Source organism: Malus domestica, chromosome 16 (genome assembly GCF_042453785.1).
Source record: "Malus domestica chromosome 16, GDT2T_hap1".
Classification (NCBI taxonomy): Eukaryota; Viridiplantae; Streptophyta; class Magnoliopsida; order Rosales; family Rosaceae; genus Malus; species Malus domestica.
Genome location: NC_091676.1, coordinates 37,997,678 through 38,008,384, shown reverse-complemented (window position 1 = coordinate 38,008,384; position 10,707 = coordinate 37,997,678). Strand labels below are relative to the sequence as shown.

At 38.3% G+C, this 10,707-nt stretch overlaps 1 protein-coding gene across 5 annotated transcripts; it reads left to right on the top strand.

Moving 5' to 3' along the window:
• On the top strand, nt 1-7,844 carry LOC114822041 (uncharacterized). 5 transcript variants are annotated; one of them, XM_029095958.2, is made up of 8 exons: nt 14-167; nt 289-578; nt 1,998-2,868; nt 2,944-3,044; nt 4,042-4,236; nt 4,322-4,476; nt 5,840-5,950; nt 7,429-7,844. In XM_029095958.2, exons 2-8 carry the CDS (start codon nt 393-395, stop codon nt 7,487-7,489), a joined length of 1,680 nt encoding a protein of 559 aa, XP_028951791.1. In that variant the 5' UTR covers nt 14-167; nt 289-392; the 3' UTR covers nt 7,490-7,844. The 5 variants fall into 5 exon arrangements, with proteins under 5 accessions (XP_028951790.1, XP_028951787.1, XP_028951791.1 ...); XM_029095957.2 differs by having other exon boundaries at nt 1-167; nt 1,998-3,044; nt 4,343-4,476; XM_029095954.2 differs by having other exon boundaries at nt 3-167; nt 1,998-3,044.
• Nucleotides 7,845-10,707: the final 2,863 nt, after the last annotated feature.

Genomic DNA, 10,707 nt, shown 5'->3' with positions numbered 1-10,707 from the left:
ACAAAAAGAGGCAGAGGGAACGCCACTGTCTCTTCTCTCTGCTCTCATCGTCTCATGTCGATGTCGTCCTCTGAAAAACACGAGTCAGTCGTCTGTCAGTGACTCACACTAAAACATCATACCAAAAGTTCCACATTCTGCCATCTCTCTCTCTCCTCCCTCTGCAAGTAAGTAGAACTTCTTCTCTCTCCTCTCTCTCTCTCTCTCTAAATTTATCACTTTTTTATATCGATAAGAAAAAATGAAAAAGTGATAAAAACCCAATCTTCTCCCGCTCCATGCATCCAGATCTCAAATGCGTGGGTAGTGATGTCATTTGAATCACATTTGGAGGGCCAAGTCCCAAGGGCATTGCAGTAGTGGAGCCTGCCTGGGCAGACGGAGGGAAGAAGATGGGATCGGGCGGCAGCAAAGCGACGACGTCGTCGGCATTGCCTTCTTCGACGTCGTCGTTTGGTGGAAATGGCCGGAACCGGAGGCGTCGATCCAAATCCAAATGCCGCCGACTATTCAAGTCGTCATCTTGTCTGCGACTTAGAACCAAATCTCGATCTCACGACTGCGACAATGAACACCAGGTCCCTCTTTCTTCTTCTTTTTAAATTTAATTCCTGTTTTACCCCTGCATTCTGAATTTTTATTCAATTTTCTTTGAGTTTGAGCATCAATGTCTGAATTTTCATTGGCGTTTGGGCCACAATCTTTAATCTTACTTCAATTTATTAGCAACAGAAAGAAATTAATAATAATTTTCAACTGTTTTTCAAGATAATAGGTTAATTATTTCTTAAACTATTTTTTAAAATCATATACATGTTAATTAAATAAATGCTTTACAAGTTATAATTGTGGTTCTGGACAGTAAGTATATAGGTGTCAAGGTATGTACAAGAGTGTTAAAATGATGGAAAGAAGATCGGAGGGTTGCGTTTCGTTCCAATAAATGTGTTCAACTTGGTAGTGTGAAACTATTTTTGGTTTGGTTTCGTTATATAGCGAAAATACGGGAATAAAAGCAGGATTTTGTTAATTAAGCTTTGGTTATATTGCCTCAGCTCCTGTGAAGTTGAATTAATTTTTTCCCATGTAGAAAGTTCCCTCCCAAATCAATAATGTAGCAATCTTGTCCAAGGCTGCATTGTTAAAGGTGGCTACTTTTAGCAACACTTCCAATCTTGTAGTAAGAGAACACATCTACTCTCGGCTGTATTTAGGCCTCGTGATGGAGAGATTCTCTCATGTAACTAGTTTACCACGTGTCAGTTGTCTACGGTAGTGCACTTTTTGAACACTTTGGACGTGACACCAGTAGGACTAAATATTGTTTGCATGAGAGGATCTCTCCTCGTGATGAGAATCTGTATAGAACCTAGCAGTCCTTGTTAGTCCAACCTTGGTCGTCCTTCTTTCCCACCACCATCCCTGTCAACAACCTATGTAAGAACTGTCAGGAAAAAATAATGGCTTTGAAAGCTAACCCAAATCTTAAAGAATAGATTTGTAGTAAGTTAGCAACCTTCGTATGTGATCATTGCAAATCTATTAAACGTTACACCTCCTAACCCTTAAATAAAGTTCACGGACATCAAATCTTTTAGCTTTTCTATCTTGTTAGCAAGTGAAGAAACTCTGGAATGAAACCCAACTATATATTGAATCCTAATATCCATTTGTACTATGGAAAATTTTCTCACCAAAGATGTATTTCCAAGAGGAGCATGCCTGCCGTACATTTAGGGTATTTTATAAACCAGGGATCACATTTACTTGTAAACCTTTAACTGTAAAAAAATTAGCAGGTTTTTCGCATGGGATTTTCTTTATTCATGGTTGCTTCTGTTTTCCTGATACAAGACTTCTATTTTTTCCCTGCTACCAAACATAGGTATTTGGAAAATGTTTCTGGTACGCTGTCATTTGAAATTTTTATTTATTTATGTGGCTGGTGTTAATTGGCCAATAATTATTAAGGGAACTAAAGTGGACTCATGCTTTAGGTTTGTGATCATCAGAACAAAGGAATCAGGAATAATGCTCCATGTGCAAGCCTGAATGACACAGAGCCAGATCATGCAAACATTGAATGTTTCAGAAAGGTCAAAGTTGAACAACCTGATGAAATGCCTTGTATAACTCCAAATGTTGAGCTGAATGAATGGGCTCAGGCTAGTATCACTGAAACTGCTTCCATAACTGCTAGCAGCTCTGCCCAACCTTCTGCTACTCCAACTTTGAACCCTTCAAGTCGTTTCCTTTCTCGCTTTAGCTTCATTCCAGGTAATGTAAGCTTCAGGTTGAGCCGGGCAACAAGTGTAGGGTCATCCAGGTCTTATCCTCTATCTTCGACAAGTCTCACAATACTGAACAATGAGGATGAGCTTCATCTACATGCAAGGCCTGCTAGCAGTTTGATAGATACAGATGAAAGCCAACAAGCCAATGGCTTTCTTCCAGAATCACATGTTAATAGGATCCCAACACATATTTATAACCACACTTCTGGCAATGTACAATTAAATACTCCGGGATCTGTTTTTTCTGACCACTTGCAAGATAACCAAACAAATTCTTCTAGACGTGCTGTTGGTAGAAATACTAACGGTGCAATAATGGGGGTTGGTGTAAACTCGTGTTCTACTAGAATTCATAATGAAATAGGGAGCAACAGAACAAGACCTTCTGATAGGCGTTCAGGAGCTCGGGAACCTGTTGAACGGAATGTTCGTTTCAGCAGAACCTTAAGTGTTGGAAGACTTCGTGACAGGGTACTACGTCGATCATCATTATCTGATTTAACGTTTTCTTCTTTGCAACAAGAAGTGAGAGATACAAATCAGAGAGATGGTACACAGAGTTTGGAACCTGAAGGTAATGTTGTAAACTCCGAAAATGGGTCTGGTTATTCTCCATCTAATATGTCTAGTTCATTGTTTGGCATTCAAGACTATGGAGTGGAAACATCAAGACCAAGAGAAGCTAGGTATCATGATCTACTTGAACACAGATCAAATTTCCTAGAGCGGAGGAGAAGAATACGATCTCAGGTTTGTTTCTTTTTCACACAGTAATTTTTGGTGCTTTGAGTGAGATTGAATAGAATAATAAATAGCATTTAGGCTCATAATCTTCTAAACAGATGTTTAATAATTGCAACCTTACCTTGTGACTGGCGGCCAAAGGGAAGCTCAACACTTGTGACCAAATTCAAAGGAGAAGCCCTTTTATTTGCTTATCCCCACAATGGTGCAGTTTGTGCAAAGCAAAGGAGGAGAGTGTAAACCACATTTTTCTCCATTGTTCTTACACGATTCAGCTGTGGTGGAAACTGTTTCAGGAGGTTAGAGCTAGTTGGGTCATTCCAAAGGGTTGTTTCGAGCTTCTAAGCACCAAGTTTCAGGCCCTAGGAAGTGGGAGGAAAGCTAAAGCTTTGTGGGGTTGTCTGGTCTCGGCAGTTTTTTGGAACATTTGGCTGGAGCGTAACAAAAGAATTTTTGAGGATTATACAGGTGTGGGGGTAGAAGTACTTTGGGGAAGAGTAAAATATTGGGCAGCCCTTTGGGCTTCAGTCTCAAATGTCTTTAATAATTACTCTATTTCTCAATTACTGTGGGATTTGTTAGCAGCAGTAAAGTGAGTTAGGTCTAGCTATTGTTGCTGTAGCCAAATCCTAGTGAGAGTTTTTTCTTGTTTCTTGTTAATGGTGGATTTCTTATCCACTCCAGTGTATTTCTCATTTCTTCTATAAAATGTTTTGTTTCTTCTCAAAAAAAAAAAAAAAAAATAATTGCAACCTTACCTTTATTGCTAATCCAATGCACCAACCAGTTGGCTGCCCTTTATGGACATTACTATGCCCATTGTTCCTGGTGGTTAGTTTATAGGTATAACTTGTGCGGAACTTTGTTAAAGGGAGCATTGAAACTTACAATCTGTTCTTGATACATTTTCCTCTCTCATATATTTCTTAATATAAATTTATAATTTACTTAATTACCTTGTGAAACTTTTTGGTTTGCTGATGCACATGTTTATTTTTTGTAGGTTCGTGCACTTCAGCGGTTGGGGAGCCGCTTCGAAAACATATCTGGACATGAGAGGTCTTGTATCTTATCTGGTCAACAGAGAACAGGTCGTTGTACATGTCGTATGAGTAATCGAGATGCCCGTCCAAATGATGACAACAGTGCTAGGGCTAGCATATCAAGAATAGTTATGTTAGCTGAGGCTTTGTTTGAGGTAATGTTAATATGTGATTACCTTTTTGTCGTTCAGTTTCCTTATTAATTATATAAATTGAAGAGTTTGGACATAATTTAATTAGGTTCTGGATGAAATTCACCAGCAATCCGTGGTTTTATCTTCCCGACCTTCTGTATCTTCAATTGGATCTGTTCCTGCTCCGAATGAAGTTGTGGAATCTTTGCCTGTCAAATTGTTTTCGAAGTTGCAAAAAAATCAGTATGAGGAGGCTGCACAGTAAGTATCCAAGTCTATCTAATATTCAGCATTCAGTTCACTGTATATCTTTGAAGGAGTTGCTGACCTGATTCAGTATGTTGCCAGAGTACAAGAATTTATCTGCTTGCGCTTTTTGAGATGCAAGTGAATGTTTAGCTAAGTAGATCTGTTCCATTAGTTGCTTTAATCACTGAACAAACTATTTGAGAATTTAACATAGATTTTCGTAGTGCTAGTTAATAAGAGAGTTAAGCTTGTGTTTGTATATATAAATTAAAAAATAACGTCCAACTTCTGGTCATTTTGGGTACATGCGTCCTTTCTTATCATAGTCATCACTTCATGTTGACTCAAACATAGACAAAGCCACAGTATTTTAGGTTTAGTGTTTGACGCAAACAGTTTAGGAAATTAGGTATTGCTTGTAGGTGCATTATAAAGTTTTGGGTTGTCTAGCACAACTGTGCAAGTTTCATTCTTCATAGAGTCCAGTTCAAACAAAAATACCTAAGGTTATTATCTTAGTTTTTGATTTATGGAGTTGGAACAAAAGCATGAAAACAGCTAATTTCACAGCATTGTTCAGTGCTGAGCGGCTCCTATGTGCCGAACCATATGTAGAATCCCAGTAGTTTCTATCCATATTTGAAAAGCATTCTAAATCACTACAAGCATGAAAACAGCTATAAATACAGCATTATTGCGTGCTGAGCGGCTCCTGAGTGCCTAACCATATGTGGAATCTCAGTATCTGTCCATATTTGAAAAGCATTCAAAATTTCAAGAAGCATATTGGCTTGCAGTTAATATTTGAACCTCCTGAGTCGAGTTCTACATCCTTGTTTTAGATTATTCTCATTTTTCTACAAGAAATAAATTGCAATAATGGATAAGCTTTTCAAGCAACGTAAAAATAGTACAAATAAATTTGCAATCCGTATGGAGCATCCAGATGACTGTCAATTAGTGGATTGAGAGGACGTTCCTAATGCAATGGTTTATACATTTTGGGTTATGAACATATCTTTATCTTTCCTTGTTCATCTCTACTCGACTTAACATTAGCTTTTAGAAATGGTACCGAAAATTAGTTAGCATTGTGTGTAAACATGTGGATGTTATATAAATGTGCGCGTTGGTATTAAATTTATAATCTGATATGTGTGTTGTTGGAGGTACATCATCTCTCTTGGTTAGCAAAAGGAAGTGTCTTTAGAAAGACAATTTTTTATGGCCTAATTATAACATGGATTCGATATCTATGTTTGATTCTTTTTTCCAAAATGGCATTTTTTAGGTTAAGAAAAGGAATGCAAGTTGCATCTCTTTAATATAGAAAGAGTTTAATAACTTTTGCTTTGCGTATCCTGTAATGCAACAGATGCTACATATGCCTTGTGGAGTATGAAGAAGGAGACAGAATGAGAATACTGCCTTGCCATCATGAGTTTCATAAAACTTGTATTGACAAGTGGCTCAAGGAGATTCACAGGTTCGAATAAATTTTCTGATTTTGAATCTTGTAGTATGACCATTTTAAACAGATACATACTTTATTGACCTGAATAACATGTTACGATGAGTGCTATTGCAATATACCTTATATGTTCTGGCCATGATACTGTTGAAAGTGGTTTTGCTAAATTTATTATACTAGTTGGGTTGGAAAAGATAAATTGTCCGTATGGCTTTTGCGTGTTTAGTAGTAGTGCTCGCATGGTAGTTGGTACTTGGTGGTCTGATACATGATGGTATTGGTAGGGTAAGCTTGAATTTGAAAATGGTGGTTATTCATGGTAATATGTTGAAGTTAACCAGACAGATGATGAGAAGGCATATTATACCCCAGACCTTTAGATCTGGTGGCATTGGGAGAGTGGGTAAAATGTTTAGGTCCTACGTCCAAAACTTGTAAAAAAAAAAAAATTCCTTTCCATTGTTTGCTGGATGGCCAAAATTTGTTTGCTTTGATATATTTAACTGACCAGTAACTCTCCGATTTTATCTTTCATTAATTACTGATCTATTCCCCCGTATCCTTCCCTACTGGCATTTGTTGGCTCCCTTAATTCAATTGTGTGTCATACTGTCATTCCATGTACATTCCTTCCACCATCCTTCGTGCACCCTTCTTCATTCATCTTTTTTCCTCCATACTTACCCCCTATCTACAGCAAAAGAAGAATGAAAACTACAAATTAAAGACCAAATGGTTAAAACGAGCCCTTAGCTCTTCTAGGGGAGTGTATTCTTCATAATGAACTCTTCGGGCTTTTCACAGACAAATGGGTTTTTAACTTATTAAGTTGTTGAGGAGCTTCCACTTTTGAGAAACTCCTTGGTCGACTTTGATGTGGCAGTTTTCTAATTAACATCGCTTTCTTTTCTTTCTGCTATCAATGGGTCTCTTTTTCATATGTTTTATAGTTGGAGATAACTTCTGATTTTGATTTACTTTTTCATTTCCCTCTCTTAGCTCCACTTGAACTCATTGCTCAAATCTTTTTTCTGGAAACACAAGTCCTATGTATCTCACTGCCACTGATTGTCTGGTTTTTTTATCGCAACTAATGAAACACTGATTAGCTCCATTATTTTGTTTCCATGATAAGTTTTAGAGTTCTCCCAGTTCTTGGTAATTGATTCTCATACTTGTTGCAGCAGCCAGTTTTCCTTTTTTGGCCTAACAATATAGAAAGGAATTTTAAATGTAATACTTTCAAAGATGCCTCGGGATTTATTTCTGAAATGGATCTTATCGAAAACCATTGATATTATAAGAGCCATTTGTTTCCTTGTGCCACCGCTCTAACTAATATAAGTACGAACTAATAAGCTTAACTGATTTTACTGATAAGCTGACTTTTTGTGCCGGAAATATCAGTGCCTCTAGTTGCTGACGTTTTCAGTTTGTATTCATATTTTGATGCTACTTCTACCGAATTAGTTTAACTGGTATGTTGTATGCAGGGTGTGCCCGCTCTGTCGCAGGGATATCTGTAGATCTGATGCATCGCCTGCAGAGAACTGAGACGGTGATTTTTAACTCTTCTTCTGAAGGCCTATGGACAAACAAATACGGAGCAAAGCTTTCTCGAGGTAACGATAAGAAATGTTTGTATCATCTTTTAGGAAGTTCAGTCCTTTTCTGCGTGTATCATCATGGCCGCCCCACCATTGATTGCTCTCATTGCAAAATGTGAAATATGTTAAACGTTACTAGAAATGGACCGAACTACTCGCAATCGGCATCACCTCCAGCAAGAGGGAAAGGGAGGAAGGGAGAGCCCCCATTGTTGTATCCCAAATTCTGTGCATACTGGATGTTTCCTGAGTTTGTTAACGGTTGATTTTAGTAGAAATGTATCATGTTCATGTTCAGTTTAGTTCGGTTGAATGGGCTTCGTATGTCTACCCTTGATCAACGTTACCCGTTTTACTATGTCTTTTTGTTGATCAATCGTGTTCCGTTGGGCTATTTAACATGCAAGCATAATGGCTAAACATCAAAACCAAATCAATTTATCTCCATTGATATCAATTTCAGTTGTGGTTAGCCGTACATTTCTTGGTCACCAGATAACCAATTTCATGCCGTCATTTTTTAAGAGAAGCCAATTTCCTTGCAGATGCTATTACTAATCTTGGCTACTCAATCAACGAAATGTTTATATATGTGTTTGTTTATGGGGGTCGGTATGTTGTTGTGTTCTTTGTAATGAACTATCATCCTTATAAAAAAGAACGAGGTTGCCGGATTTACCTTGTTAGTGATAATTTTACATAAACTACATACTTTGCTCCTTTCAGATAGTCTTTTGATTTAGATCCAGTAAACACACAACGTAAACTACATACTCTGCTCTTTCCGAATAGTATTTTGATTTAGACCGAGTCATCGCACATTTTAGAAAGAAAAAAAACCCGAATTAATTTTTTTATTAACTAATGTTCATTGAATTTTTTATTTTAGTGTTGGATTCGATCCAATTATGCATATTGATCAATTTTGACCTAGCCTCTTTGCACACACTACGTGAGCGCAAGAGGCTTTTTTTTTTATTCACAGGCCCTATGCGCCTCAAAAGATGTATTACGCTACTTTTTTTTCTATTGTACATTATAAGAGAGCTTTTTCATGAGGGAAACTTTCTTTATCATGCACACAATTTTTTTTTTTTTTGGCTTCAAAACAAACTAACTTTAATTAAGAGAAAAGCCTTCAATACATCCAATTGCACCGCGATCAAAGTTTAGAGCTTGGATTTCAGTAGAGAGGATAGTATGATCTCAAATGAGAGTGTTTGGACTACTAAAACATACACTAGTAATTGCATCTGCAACAAAATTAGCTTTCCTAAAAATATACTTCCTAGAGATACCGAGAAAAGACCCTGCCAGGTTTTCTGATATCCAAAACAATATTCTTGATTCTTCACGGAATCCCAAATCTCCCAATGACTACATCAATGACCAACTTGGAATCTCCTTCAACACGAATGTTTTTAAATTCTCTGTTTCGTGCCATAATCAGAGCATCTCTAAGGCCAACAACTTTTGCGACAGAAATTGTATTTTCTCCTAAGCATCTTGTTCCCGCAACAATAAGGCACCCATAATCATCTCAAATAAAGAATCCCGTTGTGGTATTCTGATTAATAACTGAACCATCAAAATTTATTTTAAGGTAATTAGTGAACAATTCTTTCTCCTGATATGTTAGTTTTGATATGATCCTGGCTTTCTACTCCGGCTTGTTAGGGTCAAGGCTGATGTACATAGTGTCATGATCGGCCTTTGACTTCGAAGTGCTATCTCTTTGGGAGTCGAGATCTAGGTTGAACTCCTTGTAACTTGTTTGTTGACCCCCGGGTTGTGATTGCTATGATGATTCGTCCATAGGAGCGTTGGAGCTCCGTTCTCCCTTTGGGATCATGTTCATACTCTTGACAACACATCAGCGTGTTGCCACTCTGTCTCCTTTTATCTCTTTTACCCCACCCAAAGCGGGGTCACGGAGTAACAGATGGTAAGTCGATGACACATCTTTCATCTTGTGTAGCCAGTTACGGCCAAAACTGGAGTTATGGGGAGTCAAGCAATTGATAACGTGGAAGGTCACTAGATAGTAGTAGGGTTCTGCTTGAACTACTAGCTTCACCATTCATAGGGACTAGACAGGGTCCCTGATCCACTGTCCACCAAGACCTGACTAACTAGGATATTAGAAATTTATATCTTGATTGCAAGGGCATTGTCATGGGGAGAACATCTTGCAAGTCTCGACCAGAGAACATCAAGATGTTAGAGTTGATGGTCATGGGTTTGTTGATGGAAGTCACCGTTTGTGGCTTCTTGCATGTCGCCTTCCTTTCTTACCGAGTTTTTTTTTTTTACAGATATTCATGTTCCCTGTATATGTAGTTGACTCTGGGAAGCTTCTCTTCCCCGAAATGCTGGGTAAGCTAAGCCCTCAAAGCCTTATGGACTTTCTTCGTTGTGTTTCGGGAGGAGGTCATGAGGGTGATGCCTCTGGACTGAAATTAACAATTATTGTTGGCATTTTGGTAGGTGCTGCCTAGATCGATGCCTCCTTAAAACAGGAGATGGCATCCTCAAGTTCTTTCACTTGCATCTTTAGATCGACGAATCTTGCCGGTTCTTTGGCTAGTGGGCTTTCTCGAATATTTTCCAAAGATAGACATACCTCTATCAAATCTTCCTATATCTGGTATATGGCGGAAACTCCACCATTATCAGGGTTAGCGCCGTGCGGGGAGATTGCGCGATCGCAGTATGATTGCTTGGGAGGGATCTCCAAAGGCGTATAATGATTTGGTCGAGAGGAATATGAGTTCACTCTCACTGAAAGCACCAATTGTTGGAATCAAATTCGTGCACCATCACGAATGGTGGAGGCACAACTCCAAGCAGAAAACAACCGTGAGCAATTCTGAGACGAGGGGGAGTGTGATGGCCGAAGGCTCTCCAATGCTGAAGTTAGTAAGCAAGTATAAGACTCTAGAAGTGGGCAAGAAAATTAGAGTGCAATGATTGCGCTACCCATGATGAACTCTAGAAGAGTGTATTTATACTAGCTGAGATAGAGACACCCATGATGAACTCTAGAAGAGTGTATTTATACTAGCTGAGATAGAGACCTTTTTAGGATATAATCCTTGTACTAAGCCAAGGGATTCCTAAAGGATATCTAAAAGTAGATATTGCATCATTTTTAAGTGTGATTAC

Coding starts and splice junctions, on each gene's coding strand:
- LOC114822041 (XM_029095954.2), top strand. CDS start 393: ATGGGATCGGGCGGCAGCAAAGCGACGACGTCGTCGGCATTGCCTTCT. Junction 579..1,997: donor ACTGCGACAATGAACACCAG/GTCCCTCTTTCT, acceptor CTCATGCTTTAG/GTTTGTGATCATCAGAACAA. Junction 4,477..5,839: donor CAGTATGAGGAGGCTGCACA/GTAAGTATCCAA, acceptor GTAATGCAACAG/ATGCTACATATGCCTTGTGG.